Below are 21675 nucleotides of genomic sequence, written 5' to 3' on the forward strand. Positions count from 1 at the left end.
GTGGGAAGAAGCCCTTAAAGTCTAATTTCAGATTCGTATAGAGAGGGAAATTATGGGAACCCCTGTCTGTTTCTATACTGTACTGTTAAGATGTCATAAATGTAACTACACAGCATACAATCAAGTTGTACAGCGACTGTGCAATCTCCTCTGTTTGCCCTTCATTATCTATGTGATATATGTGATCTCCTTATATAGTTTCCATAAAGCTGTGGTTTTGTATATGGTTTGAAGTAGCTGATAGGAAGATACTGCAACATGGAGTAAGTGGCAAAGTTTGTGGATGTTGGGTGCTAGGGGCAGCAGCTAAAGAGCAGGACATAGGGCAGGGCATAGAACTGTGCCCAGAAGGGGGCGCTCTCCTGTCTACTGTTTGCTTTCTACTCCCTCTGCTGGCAGTGAAGTAGAAGAGCTGTTTAGAGGAAGCAAAGAAAAAAACCAGGCGCTTCTAAGGCAGTGATTTTCAACCACTATGCCAAGGCACACTAGTGTGCCGTGAGAGATCTTCAGGTGTACTGTGGGAAATTATCCAACTACCATTGTCGAGAGTCTGTGCTGTAGTGACTGGCAGAGTAATGTAATACTCTTATATGTCAGTGGGTGGCAGTAGGTAGCTTAATTGCCTTGTTTATTTCTAGAGACAAAAGAATTAGCTAGAGTGTCATTTTGTAACATTTTTGATTTGTGGTGTGCCACAGGATTTTTTCAATGTAAAAAAATGTGCCATGGCTCAAAAAAGGTTGCGAAACACTGTCCTAAGATACATGTAGGCTTAGAAGTCACAAAGCAAAGGTATTTGTTTGCAAATCATACATTTAATAATTGATTGCCAGTGTCAGACACATAACCAGCCCACAACCACGCAACCACAACAGGATGAAGTAGCTATAGATGTAAATAAATATATCAGTCAACATATAGCACTTGATTACAACATGTTTAATACTGGATACAGCTGTACAACATGAAAAGACAAACAAATTCAATACTGATAAAACTAATAATGAAAAATTAGGAATTAAAAATCCATTAGCTCAACATTTTATCCCACAAATTACCTAGAGCTCTATATTGTTGTTTCCCATACTTTCTGAACATAGTAATTAAACCTGTAATGTCCTCATGTTTTGTAGAAGAAAATCTATGGGAAGAAAACAGATAAGGTACATATCCTTTCCTGGGCTTCCTCTAACATGCCTAGTTAAAGGCAACATCATTTTCCTTCTAGCCAAATTACAGGAAATGGCGAGTAGCCTAAATCTTGTGAGATTTCACACTAAAGCTACATACACACTTCCAATTATTATCGTTGGAAAACGAACGACGAACGTTCATGCACGATATATATGAACGATCGTATAGCACCGATCCTGCACATATAGTTAACGACACGATCGTTCGTAGATATTGTACACACAATAGATACGATCGTTTGAGCGATAGAGGAACTATGTGCACGACAGGAAAGTGAACGGACGTTCGTTCAACACGCATGCTCTGAACATGGACGATCAACGAACGACCGTACACACGAACGATGTTCAACGATCGTCGTCCAATCCGATCCGTCGGTCCGGTCGTTCGTTTCCAGCGACTTTCCTCGTTCGTCGGCGTCGTTGGTTACTTTTTTACGAACGATTTTTTGCCCAATCGATCGTTCGTCGTTCGATTGGAACGATAAAAATTGGAAGTGTGTACGCACCTTTATTGTGCAGCAGAGTCTTCACACAAAAGAGTACAGGCATTCTCTGAATGATTATATCACCTCCTGCACTACAGAAGCCAGCCAGGGGAAAAGTAAGCATTTTATCTAACTTTTTCCTCCAAGTGCCTTTTTTTAATTAACCCTATATGGAGTTTGTAACATTGTATGCAAATACCATGGTGGACAATCCCAAAAGTTTAAACTGAATAGTACAGTAATACCAGAACAGATGTGAACAGTATTTTAAGCTGATGTCAGAATGATTAAAAACATTTCAAATTAAAGTTTGCAAGGCCATGGTCCCTATTTATAGTATAAATAATTACCACTGTGGCCTAATTCTCTTGATTGCATTGAATGTTTAAGGGAAATCACTAAAAGTCTGACTTAGTAACTGTGGAAGGGTAAGAACAACTGTTAAATGTGTACCCGTTTTGTAGATTTCACCTTAGGAAGTAAGGCAATATATATATATAGGGTTACAAACAGCAATGACTGAAATTGGGCTTTAACAACAATAAAAACTGGACCAATTTGTCCCTTCAGCATTCCCTCAGTTTCAAAGCCTGTATTGATGGATTGTTTGGGATACATCTAAAATATCTCAGCATCCACTGGAAGGTGAATTTGACCTTCTTCTGACCTGCACTTAGCCTGAGAACACAAACATTATGTCTCGAATACACAAAACAACATCTAGAGTGAATATCTGGTTCTAGTGTATCAAGTAACATCTTGCTCGTGTAGCACAGTATGCAGGAAGAAGGAATGCATCAGATATAAGAAAAAACTGAAAAGTGGCCCTTGGATCAGTGTCTGCCTCCAAGAATTTCCTCTAAGAGACCTGACCCTTTTTAAATTAGAGAGATAATTCTGATGAAGGTGTAGATGAAGCCAGACACATGTCAACGGGAGTTCCCCTTTTCAGGTGCATTCTGGTTTCCCACCTATTTCCCCCCAAGTTATTTTAGGTGCATATATATAAATGATAACTGCAAGTTCACTCACAACCATCCAATCTTCATTATTTGTTTCAATGCACATTAAAGGTATGACTTATTCTGCCACCTAGCGGCCAATTATCAAACACGCACAGCAGTTATAAATAGTAAATGCTACAGCATATATTGTAACAAATTTAGGAACAAATCAAGTCAAATTGACAGGAGAATAATTCATAAACATATAACTCCTAAACTCCTGGCATACTGTGAAAAAAGATGTTCTAAACGTGCAACATGATCTAATTCCTTACAGGGTCTGCTCATACCTGACTTGCTTTGATCAAGGTTACACTGTATATGTCCAATTGCTTTTAAGTAAGCAATATTGAGCAATCTGTTGTGCTCCATTTTCATTCTTGTATCATTAGCTATAATATATAAATGGCTAAAATATTTATAGAATACAGGACCCTTAATCAATGTGTTGTAGTGTTATATGATTTATATATAAAATCAGGGACGAGGGGGTAGTAGTGTTGATTTAAATGAATTAGCAGCTCTGTATCTTCATACACTTTCTCTGAAAATATTTAAAGGCTCCTTTACTCTCCTCCTGGTCTCTGATTGGAGTATTCATCAATGTCATCAGAGATGGTTTACGGCCTCTTAGCATTTTAGGACAAGATTTTGCTTTTTTATGTCAGACACTTCAGCAAAGACAACAGCAAGCAGCGGAATATTGACTTTAGCAATCTCGCTCCAAATCTCCAGGCTGGAGCAGTCAGAGGCAGCATTTATAATATACATTGGAGGCTAACAGCAAAGTGGATATAGATACCCAACCACCAGAAAGTGTAGTTTTTTTTCAGGAGGACTTTCAGACATTAGGTACATTTTTTTCACACTTCTGTTAAGGCTCAACTAGCGTTTCTAATTGTATAACATAGTATCTTTTTGAGTTCAGATCAACTTTAGGTAGTAACAAACTGATAGGAACTATCAGTGCATGTTCTCCTCCAGCAGAGTTATTCATCTTTTTATTGCGAATATATTATCAGTGTAATTCTGGTTTTCTTGATGCCTGTTCTTACCAGCACACAATAATCAGGAAAATGTTGTATCACTGGTACACACAAGCTTTGATATAACAACTTAAGGTAAAGTTATTTCCATCACAGTCTACATATAGAAGATAATGTGAAGTGATATAAACTCTCCTCAGTAGTGTAGCCCAGGGTTATAGTAGTTCCCACATTAAGATTTCCCACAGTGGTCAGGATGATGTCACCAATATCACTGGGAAATATCTCTGATAGCTAGAGTAAGAGAGAGTGTATATTATTCTGTTAGTGTGCACAAAATTGGAGTGTACTTTTTACTAGACAACTTTCATTATTTTATTCTATAGATGATATCATTTCTTAATATATATATATATTGTTTTAAAGGAATGGATGTGGGAGCCCCTTTCCTGCAGAATTTTTATCTTCCATGGGCAATGGCCTCCAGGGATAAATAACACTGTGGCCCTTCTTAGAGGTATGACTCTCTCATGGCAGCCAATAATAGTACAGATCAGAAGCACAAAGAGAACCTGGGATAGATACCCCAAAACAATGTACCTGCAATAGATCTGGCAGCACAGCACACAACGCACTGAACATGTACCCAATTATAATATGGTAAGCTGTAGAACAGGGGTGCATATTTTTTTCTTGTGTAGTAGTATGTTGATGAATTCCAATCATACGCTATGCTAGCTGGGTCACATAAAAGTACATAGATACAGTATTATATGTTTACCAAAATGTGAACTCAAAACCATGTTTGATTTTAAAGTGATTCCTGCATGTGTACAATAATTATTTGCTTAAATTCTATAGATTTCTGAAAAGAAATAAGCCTGGAGTATGTTACATTAAGAAAGGGCACACAAAAATGTGTGGGTACATATTTGCACCAGCTAATTTTGTGTTCCCAAATGTGGTTCAGGTCAGTGCCCCGGCCACTACACATTTCTTATCACTGCACCCTGGGACACATTACGCCCCTACTTCAGAGCTCCTGTTATGTCTTTGCTGAAGGAAAGAACCCAGCTAAGGACATACTGCCTAAAATATGTCACACACACATAAACTAATTTTTTATTGGGAAACCCTAGGTTAACTCCAATCCTACCATTTTAAACAGTTGCATAGGTTCTACCCTTGTTCTGAAATTGCTTGCTTTGGTTTTATTACACATTGGAAGCTTCTCAGTGTGCATTAGAATCTGCATCAAGTCAGATAATGCTTGCCTCATTTCCTGAATGTCCAGCATCATCTAGTGATTTCCACCCAGCCATACTGTCCCTGGCCCACCCTCATTATCTTTTGTAATTAAAACATCACACGTGAGCCTTCCCATTAGTCTGGCATTAAAAATCCATTGATGTAGAATCATATATGTTCTGAAACCATTGATGTAGAATCATATATGTTCTGAAAAATTAAAGCTTTATTATTAGGAAAACAGTGTTTTATATGTATCCAGCATTGAAGGCTTATCACACCAAACCTAACCCAGTTCACCAATTCATACAACTGCTCAACCAACTCTCCTCTTGTTCATATTTTAATAAAGTTGCATTGAAGAAAAAAAATGAGCAAACTTTATTGTCCCTAACAGTAGTGACAAAAGGCATTCTGGGAGCAGCCGAGGTGACTGAAGGTGAGGGCTGTTTATAGACTTGTGTGTATTTTGGTTAGTAGAGGCGGGGTAGTGTGTTTAACCCTTCATAGCCGCCACCGTGATGGCAAATTCAAAAAAGGACTGCACATAAGCAACGGGCTGGCATTGCTTAGATCAGCTTGTTTATTCATCTATATACAGTACTGCAGAGGCTTGGGTGCTAATCCAGGCAACCGGAGACTGGTCAGCTGTTTAGTCAGTCAGGAGGAGAGCATGCTGGGACTTGTAGTCTCGGGTGTTTATTGCTGAGTCACACTCTGCTGATGTATGTGTGTACATGGTGGTGCCATTCCTATTTTTTATATATTATTCCCAGTTATATGTAATACAAGAGGGTGTTTTATATATATGTAATAGCTGGCTTCCTGTACATTCTACTCCTATATTCTAAGCTCTTCTGGCCAGGGTCACTTACAATCCCTATTTATTGTACAACACTGCATGATATGTTGGTGCTATATAAAGCCTGTTTAGTATTAATTCTAAGGATAAAACATGTAGAGCCACCATAGCAAAGACATCATCATACCGAATGTCATGTCTATCCAATGGCTTCATTCATTTCTACTGCATTCCCACCAACATTGCATGGATGGGGATTACTTCCTTCACATCCTTCTGTGCCCGCCAGCACCCTGACAGGCTTTGCTGAAATAAAAATAAAAGGGAATGTTTTTATTTGATTATAAATAAATATTATTTTGAGGATTTTATCAGCATACCTCCACTAGAGTTCTAGTTGTAATCATTCCATCATTTTCCCCAGAACATGTATGCACAACTATGAGTTTTTGCTTAGAATCAAAGAAAAAGGTTTTTAACCTTTAGATCTGGTAAGGGGTTGGAGCTGATGTTATGTTTTTGTTGCTGTTTCTTCATTGGGAAAATGTAAACTCCCGTTAGAGTTAAATGGGAATCTGGGCTTTGACAATGCTGTTCTGCTTTCAAAAACCTCTCATCTGAACATACACTATTATTAATATTATTATTAATAATAATAATAATAATAAAAAAAGGTATGCAAGGCTGCAAGTGACAGACAGTAACACAGTGGGGGGGCAGAAGAGCTTACAATCTAAAGCTACATACAGACAATGATCTTTCATGATTGTTTCCAGGCCCCAATAAATGAACAAGTGTTGTACACACAGCTTTGTTTTATTCTATGGAAAGAGGACTGAAGAGGACGAGCAAGTGTCACCTGGTTGTGTTCTCCTTCCTTGACTTGCAAAGCGTTTCTACCCGATCATCATTCATGGATCCACCATGACGGATTGATAACCATGCTGGGTGACTATTGTACACAGACAGTAGGGGTGAAGTGGCCTGTCAAGAGCTTGGTTTATTTTTTATATACTGTTTAGAAGCAATTACCTTTCCCCAGATTCATTTATCTTTAGATGCAGTTGGATAAAGTAAAGGGTAACTTAAGCCAAACATGTTAATACAGTTTTATATAGCAGTTTTGGTGTCTTTTTTAGATTTCTGCTTTAAAAGGATTTCTGATCATTTCATGTTGTGTTAAAAACACAGGATTTAAACATCAGAAAAAAAAAAAAGGCCGATGAGGTCTATAACTCTTGCAGTTTTTCCTACTCCCTGCATTGTATACTATTACAAATCACCTCTACTTACCTGAAGCTTACTCCCCTGGTATCCTGCCCTCTCTTCTACTCTCAGGCTGTGAGTTAGTCAGGAAGTTAGTAGAGTTTGTAATGTGTCAGCTTTTAGATTGTATTTCTTCATATTACTCCTGTATGCAGAAGTAATATAAACATGCCTTCATTTAAACATTTAAACATATACATTGTCACCTACGGAGAAAGCAGAGATTTAGGTGATTGTCATTGCAGTGTTACCTTATGTTAGTGTCATCCATAAGTGTTGTATAAAGGCAAATCAACTCCTTTTCTGCATTCAAGGTCTTGGTTACAATGCATGTGACAGTCTAGCAACCGTCAATTGACTGCTGCCCCCCTTCTTTATTATTACTATGTGGATGAGCAGCTTTCAAACGTCTTTCTGACCCACAAAATATTGTTCATCACTTTGTACCTAATGTATAGAAACATGTAGTCAGATATCAAAAAGAATATTTTTATTTGAGTCATCATTACCAATCAAGATATAAAATGTCCATCAATTTTAAGTGATATAACAGGTTTAGGGTAACACAATAATAACAAAATGAAATGATGATTCATAAAGGTAATGGACAGGAAAAAAGAGAATTTATAACATTAAGGATGTGTGTGCCATTACCTGACCCTCAGCTGACTCACACAAACTTTGATGTATATTAAAAACTTAACTAAACCCTCATTTCTTATTCTGTCCTAGATTGTAAGCTCTGCCCCGAAGAGCTTACAGTCTAGGAGCATTAAACATTATTTAAGCTGTATGTGTTAGCTGTGATCCACATCTGTACAAAATGAGGAGACAGAGTGAGAGTGAAAGGAGGTACAGTGTCCATGATATGATAAGCTGTTGCTGTTTACCTGCAGAAAAAAAATAAAAATATTAGTGCATTATTACAAGGCATGTTTACCATGGGTGGGTGTTTTAGTGCTGCTTAAGATCCTAAGGTATTCCTTTCCTGGGGCACTCACTTCCTATGTTGTTTTTGCATCTAGTGCAGTAAGTTTGTGATCATCACTTTTCTTTGCCTACAGTTATTTGTAGTACATTAAAAAGGTTGTGCTTACAGGTAATGGTAATCACAAGTATCTAATATCTTATATGTGCAATAAACAAATGAATATCTGTGCAATCACATGGATTTATAATTGGATATACACTAAATACCTAAGCAGTCCATACATATAAATCACGCTACACATTCGGGATGGCACGTTTCTGGACTGACATGGAAAATATGTCTCTTAGATTGTAAGCTCTTCTGGGCAGGGTCCTCTCCTCCTGTATCACTGTCCGTATCTGTCATTTGCAACCCTTATTTAATGTACAGCCCTGCATAATATGTTAGCACTGTATACATCCTGTTTGTTAATAATAAAAAAAATGATGCCAATATTGCTACCTAGGCTGGATCTGTTAGTTGTTAATATGCTCACAATTGCTCCAAAGTCTGTTCTCATTTTAGGTTTTGATAATTTGATAAAGAAATTTTACAGTATGAGTTATTTTCTCTTCTATGCAGATAGTTTTTATGTTTGCAGCTAAACATCAGGTGATGTGTCCAGTGTCTGGAAAGTCCACAGTGGGAAGTTTCTATATTTTAAAATATCTGGCAACCAGCAAGCAAGAAACACTGCAGGGATCTGTAAAACAAATGTTATCTGACCTACTTATAACCTGTGGTTGGAGTATCTGGTTAGTTTCAGTTCAAAAGCTGTTTGAGAAAGTTAAAACAGAGCTTTGTTTTGTTTGACATATGTGAGGACTTTTTTAGTCATTTGATGGTAATTCATGTATAAATTAATTGCACAGGCATTGCTTTTATTAGAAGTATTTATATGTATATTGCACATATCACATATTTGGTTGATACTTTTCATTGCTTGTATTTTCTATTTCAATTTACTCAAATGAGTTTGGCTGATGACATGGGCTGTTTGAGTTGTGGTTTACATTTGCGCAGTGGATTACCGTTTCTTTAAAATAACAACCCGTTAGACTTGATGTTCTACTAGAGATGAATAATCAAATCTATTGTAAAGAAAAGAGGACCGATCTGTTATCCAGGCTAACAAATCAGAAACATTTATTTTATCAGTCAGTGAAAAACAAAACTAAAAACTATTCACAGTGTGAACATCTCTAATGCTGTTATGTAGCTGGAGGTATTTGTTGCGGTTAGGAAAGTCAGTTATCAGTTTGTCTCAAATATCCGAGCTTGACTTCTCTAAAACCCATTGTAGGCTTTGGAACAATTCAAATTATTTTCAAATTCTATCTGATTACACATAGCAGCAACTGAACCATTATTATTAACTATCACATTCATTGGGCTATGTGCTAAGGGACATTTAGAATGGGGAATCTTGACAGTGGTAAAGGTCAAGATCGCTCACAGACTTTCTGTTAGGGCCATTTCAGACTTGCAGCGTTGTACTGTAGGCTCAACAACGCTCCTAACTACACCTCTTCAACAAAATTTGGGAACCATTTTGTTCATTTAGTTGCAATGGGGTTCCTGAAACTGACATGTCACTTTTAGCTTTGCAGTTGCTTTACCTTCTCTGGAGGAAGAACTTCATCGCCACAGCAAACGCAGGGGCAATGTGTGCAGACGTGTGTGGTGTGGATCCTGGGTTCATAGTGGTAATGTGCTATGTGCCTGGCATTCGCTGACCCTGACAGTACTCTTAGTTTTTATGAAACACACTTGCAAGTGAGGTCAGTGCCAACTTTGTCCCGTTGCATTTAGAGCCATTAAAGGAGTACTTTCATAAAAGTTAATAAAATCCTCTCCCACATGTTCTACTGGTGAAGCATCACTACTGCAGAGTGCCATGTGTGACATGGCCCAGATTTTTTAAGGAAACCATTCTGGAGAAAGGCATTGAAGCTGCCATTGCTACTTCTGAATCCAAATGCTGTTCTCCTGGTCCTCTTATTTTGTGTCTCTTACTTTGAACAAGCATAACAATCAGGATCTGACTTTACAGATATGGTTTCTTTCAGATCAGTGACTCACACTGATCATCGTACTATCCAGACAACAAGTATCATCAGCAGGCAATTTGCAGTCCCAGCCAATGTGTCTCTTAAGTTTGCTTTAAACATTTTTAAACGTGATATGTTAGTGATTGCCCTTACCGCTCATCCTTTGCTCCACATACAAATTCATGGAGCAGCATTTGTGCTCAGATAGAGGACCCACTGACGATTCTTTTGTCCAACAGCTGTATTCTCCGGCATCATCCAGAGTAATCTTCTTCATTATTAGATTACCTTCACCATGAGTTAACCATTGTTCAGACATTGTTGTTCTGCCCCGGTATGCTTTGCTTTGGTTCATTAGTTGGTTGTTGGTACTGTAGAACAATACCACAATTTCTTGTGTTCCATTTTTTTTCTTCCACAGCACTGTCTCGAGATTTTTAGTGGTCTTTCCAAATGTTTGAAGGTGGCATGGCAAAACTGCTGTACCCCCTACAGGTGCTGCAACTTCATGATTTGAGGAGTTAAGTGGAATATCTGGGTATCAGAAAAATGTAGATGTAAACCCAAACTGGATGACATTTAGTTTGCTAAAACACTGCATTAACAGCTGCTATGTGTTTTTTTCTTTAATAAAATACTGGTTTCTGTTCCTATTAGATTTTGAATCTACCGTCAGCCACCTTCTTACTACATGCACATGACAAAACATATCTGCACATTGGTACAGCCACTGGATCTTGTGACAAGCTAACAATGCACGTAAACAATCGCTACCCTTTAAATAGACCTTTAAATTTAGAGTTGCCAGGTTATATTTTAATGAAAGCTGCAGATTTAGGAAGATTGAAAAAAACTATTAGAATGACATCTATGGAGTAAAGAGTATATGAGATTTTAGTGATTGGGAAAGATTCCTCTCCTCCTGTGTCACTGTCTATATCTGTCTATCATTTGCAATCCCTATATAATGTACAGCGCTGCATAATATGTTGGTGCTATATAAATCCTGTTTATTAATAATAATAATAATAATAATAATAATTATTATTTTTATGTAATTATAAACCTTTTTATAAATATACAAGGTTTAAGTGATATTTATATAAGGTTGAAGCTGATCTCTGGTCATAAACTAAAAGCGTTTTATTTGTAGCTTTTTTGGAATAACAAATATATTAATTCAGAGGAAAGGTTAGTGGTAGTAAATAGTGCTATAGTCTATACATCTGACCAAGCAGAGGGACAGCCCCTCCAAATGAGGGAGAATTAGGAGCTGGGTAAATTTGTGATAATCCTAATGTTATTAGCAGACCTGAAAATTGGCCTGCTGATTCTGGTCGTTATCCAAAAATCAGCAATTTGCATATAAAAATAATCTAATCTATGCAGGCAGAGTGTCGCTTACTTGCCGATCTTGCTGTGTGGATGACCATGAAGACACAAGCTAATTCTGCCAGGGTTGATTCCATGACTAATAATTTCTCTCCTTGTAGACCTTTTAAAAAGTTTTACGTTGCTTGGAAACTCACATTAGAAGAATGCGAAACATGCGTGAATACATTTCAGTTTCATGCTGCTTTTTTTATGATGCTGTCGCAGCAGAACAATAAGTTACAGGAAACCAAACATCACCCCTCGACTTAACAAAAGTGAAACTGAGGACTTAAAGGAGAACTATGTTCTAAAATGAAAAAAAAATATGTGTAGAGAGATATTCTTCTTCGGAAAACACAACTGCAATAAAAATGGCTAACCCGCCTATTCTTTAGAATATACAGCTCAGTGTAAAGTTGAGTTGAATGAACTTCTGTGTGGTAGTGACATAATTAAGGCCCAATAAATAAAGATGAGCAAAGTATAAGGGCTAAGATGCCAGTGAAGAGAGGCAAGTATAGTTTTTATTGCTTTTTAAGGTAAAGGCAAATTTTTGGGTAAAATGGGGAAGGGTCAGATTTTCTGTGTGTACCAGATTTACCAGTGGGAATAGCTGTTACAACAATAGGTGTACTTCTAAAAGTTGAGCAGAAAAACCTAGGTACTCAATAAATACTAAAGCTACGTACACACGTCAATAATCGGCTCTGGGCAGATATTGGGCGAGAATCTGGCATGTGTACAGCCCGCGTAGTTCATCGTCCGTGGATCCGTCCTGGCAGATCCACGGACGAAGGACAATGATCGATCCTAATGCAAGGAAAGGGGGAGAGGGCGCAGCAGGGTGCCACTCCTTCGTTCTCCCCCTCCCTTCTTCATAGAGCAGAACGGTGCTGTATGTACAGCACTCGTTCATGCATCGTGCGGTTCTTATAGATGGAAAGGATCGTGAAAGATCCTTTCCAACGACAAGAATTGCACGTGTGTACGCGGCTTAAGGGTTGGTCTGTTTGCTATTTGCTTACCTGCAGTAGACTGTAGATACTTTTCTATACTATTCCTGTTTCTGTCATTTCCAGTGAATAGACATTTGAATATTGTATATTTTCCTTTTTGAAACACAGCTTAAAGTGGAACTAAACCTGTGCTACTCACCTATCTCCATTCCATTCCATTGCAGGGCACTGCCATCTTACTTTTTTTATCTTCTTCATTTAGATCTTCAGCAACCTTAATTAGGCATGCCAGGACGTAGGTGCATGCTCATTCATTCCCGGCATGTGCAAGCTGCCTTCCCAGCTTAGTAAAATTTGATAGCTGGGCAGTCAAGTAAGAACTTGTATTGCAGAAGGGACTTCACCTGAACTTTTCTGCAATAAACACTTGCCTAATCAGGGAACATTAGTGACAATCAGGGGACATTAGTTCCATTTTAACTGGACTTTGTGTCCACTAGTGGTAAATGATATAGGCCAGTGGTCCCCCACCTTTTCTAGCTTGCGGACCACTAAATTCACCGGCTCCAGACCGCACATGCGTGGGGGAGCCATGTGTCACTTAAAGGGGAAGAAACTTCTCCCAGAGTGACGTCATGATGCCAGAACCTGCCCAGTCTCCCATCGCTGGTCTGAGTCTGCGATGGGAGAGTGGGTGGTTGTGTTCAGATTGAGTCTATGATAAAAATATTATCAGAATCATATGGATGGAAAATGGATAGTAAATCTTACAACCTAGGTAACTGAAGTATAATGTAAATGTTAACTTTTCCTGGAGCTGGCTCCTTATGTCACCCAAGGGTCAGTTTTACAGTAAAGAACCAATATAAAAGCATTAAAGGGAGTGAGCTAAATTGTACGTTTGTTTGGCCTAAATTTACATGTATCTTTGACTGCCTTAACCCTTCAGGTCTACTGATAATTTAAACATGCATTTTCACTACCCTTTGCCTAAAAGAAACTCATGGTGATATGAAATATATCAGCTGAAATGCCTAAATATTATATCCCTGGAACAAATGTGTAGATCAGGAGTTTACTGTTACATATATCTTCCTAATCCACCCAATAATGGCAATAGCAATAGTCAGCAATAACATCACCAATATTGCTATGATCATGGGTTGTCTTTAAATCTGAAATAAACCTCCCCATTACTCACCTGTTCTCATTCCCACACAGTGTGATGCCATCTTCTTTCCTCACTTCTTCCTGGCTATCTATGACCATCTTGATTATTGACCAGTCTGGAATGACGGGCAAGTGCGCACAAGTACAATAATTCCTGGCATGAGCAGAGGAACCCGGGAATGCTGGGTTTCCTGGCAACTAAAACCGATTCTGCAAATCTGCAGCTCAGCTTTATTTTTGCCAGAAACCTTGAGTGATGAGGCAGCCAGGAGAGATTATTGCAGGTACATAGCCTTTCCCTTTCTACAATAATGACCTGCCTGATCATGTATTCCTAAAAGTGTAGCTTTAGTTTTGTTTTGAAATTTACTTTATTTTGTGTAAAGCAAGGAAAATGGCATAAAGAAAATGAATGACATATGCCAGAGGACTCTGGAGCTGAGCGCCCCTTTTCTAATTGGTTGTTAGAAGTAATATGAACTGTTTTTGTTTAAGAACATTTACACATCAGACCCTGTTGATTGGAAAAAGGACACCATTAGCATGAGTAAAAAGCAGCAGAGCCAGTGATAGCCTGTATTAGATATATGAGGGCAGATGGCCATCACTAGCCCACAGGGTGAACAGAAGGTACCGGGTCAGCATTAGCATGTATTCAATTTACCAGAAGCACTATGTAAGTTGTGTTATTAATTTTGCGCCACAGCTTTTTCATACTGCAGTGCATTTGATGATGTACATTGTGTTGCTTTAAAGGGATTCCATAAACAGCACAACATGTTGCGGGACTTTTTGATTTTTTTTTGTTTGTGTATGACTGTGCTGGCAGTGGGAACTAGCTCTAATGTGTGTGTACTGAATTTCAAGCAGTACCTGTGCAAGTACCAAGTTTTCTATTGTTTTCCATTGTTTTCCATAAAACACACAAGTGTACTGAGATATGCCAAGGCATTTTTTCAAACACAGACCAAAACACATAGATGAGGACATGTAAGCATATTTGTGTGCTACTTTTATAAATTAGCTATGTACTGTAGTATGTGAACATCTATGGCTCCCTATGAAACATTTCAAAGGTAAATACAACTGTATGTTTATTTGTATGGCTCCAGACAGACAGTTATGAATGCATCTCTATGTTCATTAACACTTCATAGAAGCAGCGCAAATACCCAACTTTACCTTTGTATCATCTTCTTGCAGTTCCCTATACAGCAAAGCTTTACTAGGAGAAAAAAGCTATTGTTCCAATGTGCTAACACAGAGCATGACAATGGAAGGAGAGATCAGAGTGACAGATATAGGCTTATCAATCTACTGCTTCTCCTTCCCCTGTCCAGTCAAATTTTGATGATAGAGGCCAAATACCTATAAATGTTACCTACCTGCAGAATTCAAGCATTAGGTCTTCTGTCTTGCCCTGTCTAGCAGAGCAGCTGCAATGTCAACTTCTGGCCTATAAAAAAAACTACATGTCCCACGATCCCCTGCATTGTGTGCTATGAATGGGGTGCTTACACTCGTAGTATTTGGGGTGGCTACAAATGAAAACATTAGGAAAGGAATGTATCATTAGGAGATACAATCAATGTTAAATTTTTTGCTTTTGATTTACTAACATATAAATGTTTGTTTAGTTACCTTTTTAAAGGACTTTAATTACCCTATACTTTGTTTTTAACTTTAGTGACACTTTAAATTGAAAAGCATCCGACCTGGGAAGGGCCATATAGCAAGAATTTTACATTTTTGTTTAGCCAACAAAGAAAGTTCCAACTTAAAGTGTCACAAAAGTAAAAAATAAAATCCTATTTGTTTTAATGATACATTTTTTTCTCATTTTGCTTTAAAAATGTGTGTATAATTTTTCCCCATAAATACTTGATATATTTTGCAAAGAACCTTATGTCTTTAATATCCATGGCTATATTACAGCCAATATTCACTGATTTACTAAAGCGCTCCAAGATTGGAGAAAATGCACTATTCAAGGTAAACATGGGTGATCCAGCAAATTGTTTTTTCCGAAGTGATTTGCTTTTTGTTGGAAAATGTTTCCAATTTTGGATCCATTGCAGGTTTGCTAAATTACTAAAGTTCTCCCATGATAGTCTATCTTCTATAAACTTGGGGAACTTTAATCAATCAGGACCAATGACTTAATGTGTCATTATACACGGTGCTGTATAGAGCTGAGCATGAACGCCCAAATACGCAAGGCAAGGAATCATGGGATGTGTAGTTTTCTTATAGCCAAGTAGCTAATATTACAGCTCTGCTGCCCTCTATTGTTCAGCCAGAAATAGTGAAAACCACCAGCAGCCTTTACACAGATAAACACTTTTTTATTGAAGAAAAAAAACATTTTCAAAATATGCTTATACTTAGTTGTATGGTTGCAGCTCTTTCTCAATGTGAGGACTGTTACTTTACATGTCTTTTAACCCCTTCATAACTTTGCATCAATTGTGGTCTTAAAATCAGCAAAAGGCACTGTACTAAGGATACTCAACCTTCCTGCTGTGTGGAAATCATAAATATCCTGCAAGTTAGATCAAGGCACGCTGTGGTTTCAACATTCTGGTTCTATTATTCTCATCATTTTTCCATAAATATTACGTTAATATCATATACATGCATCAGGAATGAAATCAGTATGTACGGCTGAAAAATGTGAATGAAGTAGATATTGAAGAACATAATGCTATACATAATGTATGTTGTATACGTTCACATAATCCTTTTAATATAAAAAGTTAAAGATGTAGTCCGTGGTATACCAACAGGGGATGTAGAAGTTTTGATCAAGACCGAGCTCCTTACTGCAGAGGGCCTGTAGTTCCATCTTTATGACCACTGGCTGCTCATTACATATCAGATAATGTTATCCATCATAACCCAGATAAAGAAGACAGTGGTAGAAGATCTCCTCTGGCAGATGAAAAGGGGGTAATATGATGTAAAAGGGGAAGCTCTGATGTGAAAGGTGAAGGGTACAGATGTAAAGAGGCAGAAACTATAATATGAAGGGCAGACTCTGATGTACCGGTAAGTAGGCCAAACAAATGTGCTCTTAAGAGGACAATTCTGATATAGAGAGGTGTTCCTGATGTGAAGAGTCCTTTCAAATATGAAGTAACTTCTCCTAAAAGGTCATTGTCAAAAATGAGCACTGGGATATGTAGCTAGAAGACCATCAGTGGCGGTGCAGGGTTGCATTATTCTGCAATGGGGCCCATAGTTCTGTAACTACACAGTTGAGTGCAGTAAAGTGATAAAAGTGTTTGCTGACACTTTTTGTCTAGGAGCATCACAGTGTGAAATAAATATACTATGTTTTATATGTATAATGACATATCCATGGTCATTGTTGAGGTTGTTGTGCCTGTGACTTGGGGTATTTGGTTTTATTAAACTTAGTTTTTTGGTTTAGCAAAAATCTTACCTTGCAGTGGCGGAAGCCTTGTACTGAAAGAGTTAGATGGTCATACATGACTGGGTGCAAAGTAAAGGAGACTTTTACTTACTTTATGCCTGGATCCCCCGCAGACAAACCCCACATTGCTTCTTCCATATTCACCATTGACACAGGCGCTGGCATTACCCCCCTAACACTATAAACAAAACAATTGTATAAATCGTATGCCTGGGGAAGGGAAGTTTTTTTTTTTGCCATACCTGGAGTTGAGCTTTAATTTAAAAAAAAATGGCGATTTATGTTTTTTTCTCTTTGATACCCTATTACCATGAACCTGTTTCTTTGTTCTGTATGACACAGGTTCTCTTTATAATTAGCCAGTAAAAGGACAAAGTAATAATGAGTAAGTGCTTAGAGCACATCAGTGTGTCAGACTACACATAGCTGTCCATTGCTGTGCAGAAGTCAGTGAACAACAATAATTTGTAAGCTGATTAGATTCTTATTAACCCCTTGTTCCAAAACCAAGATGTGTGCTAAGTCAATATCATCACACATCATTGTCACCCCGCATCTGAAACTTTCACAAGGCTTAGAATTGCAGTTCTATTTGCTGTATTGCAAACCTGGGATGATTTATAAAAAGGTTAAAAAATTAGATGGGTTACAAGGGATACATTGTTTGCAGCAAAGCAATCTGCATTCTGGATCTGTACTGTAAGTGTAACTAAAAAAATAAAAATAAAACTGAATGCTTATGTATTTATTTCCCTGTTCTTCACTAATAATCCTAAATACTTGTATGTGTGGACTGTCAGGATATGGAGGAGACTGAATGATCAGCTGCTTGTGAAGGGTGACATAGTGTGAGCTGTATGTGTATGTTCTTAGCATTCAGTAGAGGGGCTGTATCTGAAGGCAGGCAGTAAATCCCAGCTGCTCATGTGTATTTTTCTGTAAGAAGTGGGAGGGGTCAGGCTGTGATTATGCATAGTACTTGGCGTGTGATAGGTGGGCTGAGGTGCATTAAGTACAGTGGGAGGTCCCAGGTCTTTGCACTGTCCTGGCTCTGTCACTCACTGCACGTCCTACGGATTCTGCCTGGGTCTCAGGGACATTTAGAGGGTCTTTGGAGGGGGAGTACGGAGGAGGAGGTGAGGTGCATATATATTTAGATTGTTTGCTGGGTAACAGGCATTGTTTAGATGCCAGCATCATGTTATTACAGCTTCCTCAATTTCTCAGGCACACTGTGTATCTGAGAGCTCTGTGCAAGGCAACACACCTTCCATACTGATCCCTGTATTGCAGTACACACTGACTCAGTGTTTTTCCTTTACTTAGCTTTGACAGGTTTTACAAAATGTAAGCGTGATGCTTTAGCCATAGCATAATTCTGTTGTTTTGTTTTCTTTTTATAATTCCTTCTTTATATTTTGCAGGGGTCACTTGTATTCCTATGCCACCACTGCCTGCTATCTGATAAAGAAACCAAAGACAGGAAGCAACAATGGAGCACACTAAGCAGGTTCGGGTTCTGATGCTTAATGATATGGAGAAGCTGGAGAAAAGACTCTTCAGGCTTGAACAGGGTACGTTGTGCGATCCATTCTATAAAGAGCTGGTTTCCCTCTGGATCTGAATTAATGTTGCATTGAAACAACACATTCTAATACTCTGGGGTTTTAGTCAATCATTTGCTATTGATCTGACCTTTGAAAGATGTTTTTATTTCTCAAACCACAAGCTTTTTTATAATATATTGTGAAGTTACTACTATTATACTACTGTCTTGTGTCATTGATAACAGTAATGGACAGAATATTTTCAACCAAGATTTCTTTGATTTATTTGAATAGAGTACAAAAATGTTTATCTGGTGCTGCAGTCTTCCTCAGTGTATCAGAATATTCTTGCTATACACAGTTCTATTTTCTACACAGGTCACTGGGAGATGTGTCAATCAGAAATAATATTACAGTGCAAAAACAACATATAATTTGTGTCATAGATAACAGTTAGCAATCATTTAGTTGCAAAGATGTTACAAAGTTTCCGAACTGTTGTGGAATTTCCTACCAGTACAACAGTATCAACAGAATCAAGAAAATAACTTGTGCTTTATGACTGCATGCAAATGTTACACCATCACGGTGCTGTAATAGCCACAGAAAGCAATTGCAAAATTAAAAATTGCAGTTGTTGTTTGCAGAAAGGCATTGTAGAACGTTTGCTCCCCAGGCATAACATTTGTTTAATCCCAAACTTTAACGTTCATGTGATATGTTAACTAAAAAGGTCAAAATACAAACATCAATTTTGTGCCTGCCACCAAATGGTAGTATACAAGCCTGTATCTGTTAACTGGTCCCAACCCCCATCTGCTACCCACCCCCATCTTTGCTTGACTCCTACGTATTTGTTAATTGGGTTATAATCCAGTGGCAAGCTCTGCTAGGTCTATGTAAATTAACAAGTTTACTTTAGAATTAATCATTTAAAAGCAGCTTAGCTTTGGTAGGGTACAGCTATAGTTTTAAACATAATATGTGTATTTTCCAGTTCTAGAAGTTCTTACTTTCTTTTGAAAAAACTATTTAACGTTTTGAAATTGGTCATAGGTAAGTGCTCTGGCCTTTGCAGCGCTGGGTCCCAGGTTCGAATCTCAGCCAGGGCATTACATGGAGTTTGCAGGTTCTCCCCATGTTTGCATGGTTTCCTCTGGGTACTCAGGTTTTCTCCCACATTCCAAAAACATGCAGTTAGGTTAATTGGCTTCCCCCCTAAAATTGACCTTAGACTGTATTTAAGACATATGACTATGGTAGGGACATTGGATTGTGAGCCCCTTTGAGTGACAGCTAGTCACATGACTCATGGACTTTGTACAACGCTGAGTAATATGATGGTGCTATATAAATACTGTGTAATATTAATAAGTAATCATTCCTTCTTCTCCAGATATGGTGAAAATACTCTACCTGTAAAATTACTTTCACACATATGTACCAGTGTGGACTAATCTAGAGAGGAGTTGGAAGGTTGCAGCAATAACTGTGATATGACATTCTTGTCAATTAGAAATTTCCTCGTTTCCATGGTTGATCTATTAGAGTAGGGCTGCGTACACACGTGCAATAATTGTCGTTGTGATCGATGTACAGACAGAGCCATTCTGATCTATGGAGAGGCACAAATGATGGAACGACGTATAATGAGCGCTGTACACACGCCAGATTCTCATCCAATATCAGCCCTGAGGCAATTATCGGATAAGAATCATCTGACATAGCCTTACCCATAGAAGCTGGTGTTCTGAAAGTAGCAGCCATACTCCTAAAAAAGTTGGGAATCTTTATACAATATATTGGAAATGTGCTTTTCATGTGATTGGATAACTGAATTTAATATTCATACACCTTATTATGTGTAGAACATTTCCTTTACTAATCTGTCCTCATGGATTGGGGTCTGAAATCCTAAACTTTATGACAGTCATAAAATGGGCAATTTTCCAGCAATTTCTATGATTTTAAGCAATATTTCACACTCAAATCTTTAAATGAAACAAGGGGACCTATCAGCCTCCTTATAAGTCATATAACTGTAAATACAGACACCTTTGAAGTTATCAGAAAGTAACTTCAAAGGTGTTGTGTATGGCTAGCATTTTGGTGCCTATAGACCATTGTGGATGGACAGATATGTATGCTTAATCTGGTGATATAATTTGCCTAAATTGGCCAGTCTGTGGAGTTTAGTCTGCATTATGGGGGAGATCCAACTGGTACTGCTGATACCACTTGTCATTGAGAGGAATAATGTTAGGTGGCATGGGATTTTTAGGCAACATATCCATAAAGTGGGGTCTCCCCTGCACCACATAGGTTAAATGCTCATTTAATTCTTACTGCCTCAGTTCTTCTCAACTTCATGTGACCAATCCCCTGAAGCCATTTCACTGTCCAACCATTCTCAGCTTTCTGACTTCATTGCTTACAGTGCAGGACCAGCAGTCCTGCATTGTATGGCAGAACAACGAGGGGCTGGGTACGTGATTTCTGACATTGAGGAGAATACTTTGTACAGAAGAAATAGCAGAGCTACATATATACATTTAATCATAAATGTAAATGGACTGACTGAAAACACTCTTTCAAGTCCATTGACTACTTAAAGTCCCTAATGGTTTAAAATACCCACAATGCAGTTGGCAGCCAGAGACCATGTCAATTGTGCAAATGATATAAGTGACATGATGAGAAGCAGAGCTGTATTTTTTATTTATGGCAAGAAAAGTTCTGTAATCCTCTGGTAGTGCTGAACCATTCCCTGGTAATTCATTTATATTATGATTTGTAACCGAGGTGAGTGGTTCACAGCAATTTGAACAAAACACAGCCAATGAGGCAAAGATTTAAGTGAATCACTTACCCGAGTTTGCAGATGGTATAACAATGTGCCTGCTTACCTGAGGTTTTAATGTATTGTAAGTCTTTCCATATACATTACAATCTGATTGTGTAATGTCTGTGCAAACTCCTCACATATACTAAATGTGTGTGATGTGCAGGCCTATCTAAACAACTCATTGGGTCTGTGTGCCTGCATTCTGTGTTTTTCATATATTATTATTATGTATTTATAGTGCTAAAATCCTATGGAATGCTTTAGAGAGTCCATAATCATATCACTACTGTGTCACAGAGGAGCTCACAATCTAATGTCCCTAACATAGTCTAGTTTATT

The 21675-nt window shown here is 38.0% G+C and overlaps 2 protein-coding genes across 6 annotated transcripts in view; one reads left to right on the plus strand and one right to left on the minus strand.

Moving 5' to 3' along the window:
* Nucleotides 1-5335: 5335 nt before the first annotated feature.
* AGL (amylo-alpha-1,6-glucosidase and 4-alpha-glucanotransferase) overlaps nt 5336-21675 on the plus strand; it is a 66873-nt gene continuing 50533 nt past the window's right edge. For 2 of the 5 annotated variants that reach the window (XM_072419974.1, XM_072419973.1), the window contains exons 1-2: nt 17973-18080; nt 18369-18518. In XM_072419974.1, coding sequence (XP_072276075.1) covers nt 18437-18518 — 82 coding nt within the window. In that variant the 5' untranslated portion in view covers nt 17973-18080; nt 18369-18436. Of the gene's footprint in view, nt 5359-6649; nt 6670-17972; nt 18081-18138; nt 18292-18368; nt 18519-21675 lie in introns of those variants that run through there. The other 3 variants (XM_072419977.1, XM_072419978.1, XM_072419975.1) reach the window with 3 other exon arrangements.
* On the minus strand, nt 7463-11595 carry LOC140336696 (butyrophilin subfamily 3 member A2-like). Its single transcript, XM_072419979.1, has 3 exons — nt 11414-11595; nt 10162-10542; nt 7463-7877 (listed from the first exon to the last, which is right to left on the minus strand). The coding sequence occupies exons 1-3, from the start codon at nt 11475-11477 to the stop codon at nt 7771-7773; spliced, it is 552 nt and encodes a 183-aa protein (XP_072276080.1). The 5' UTR covers nt 11478-11595; the 3' UTR covers nt 7463-7770.

This window comes from Pyxicephalus adspersus, chromosome 8, assembly GCF_032062135.1.
Source record: "Pyxicephalus adspersus chromosome 8, UCB_Pads_2.0, whole genome shotgun sequence".
Classification (NCBI taxonomy): Eukaryota; Metazoa; Chordata; class Amphibia; order Anura; family Pyxicephalidae; genus Pyxicephalus; species Pyxicephalus adspersus.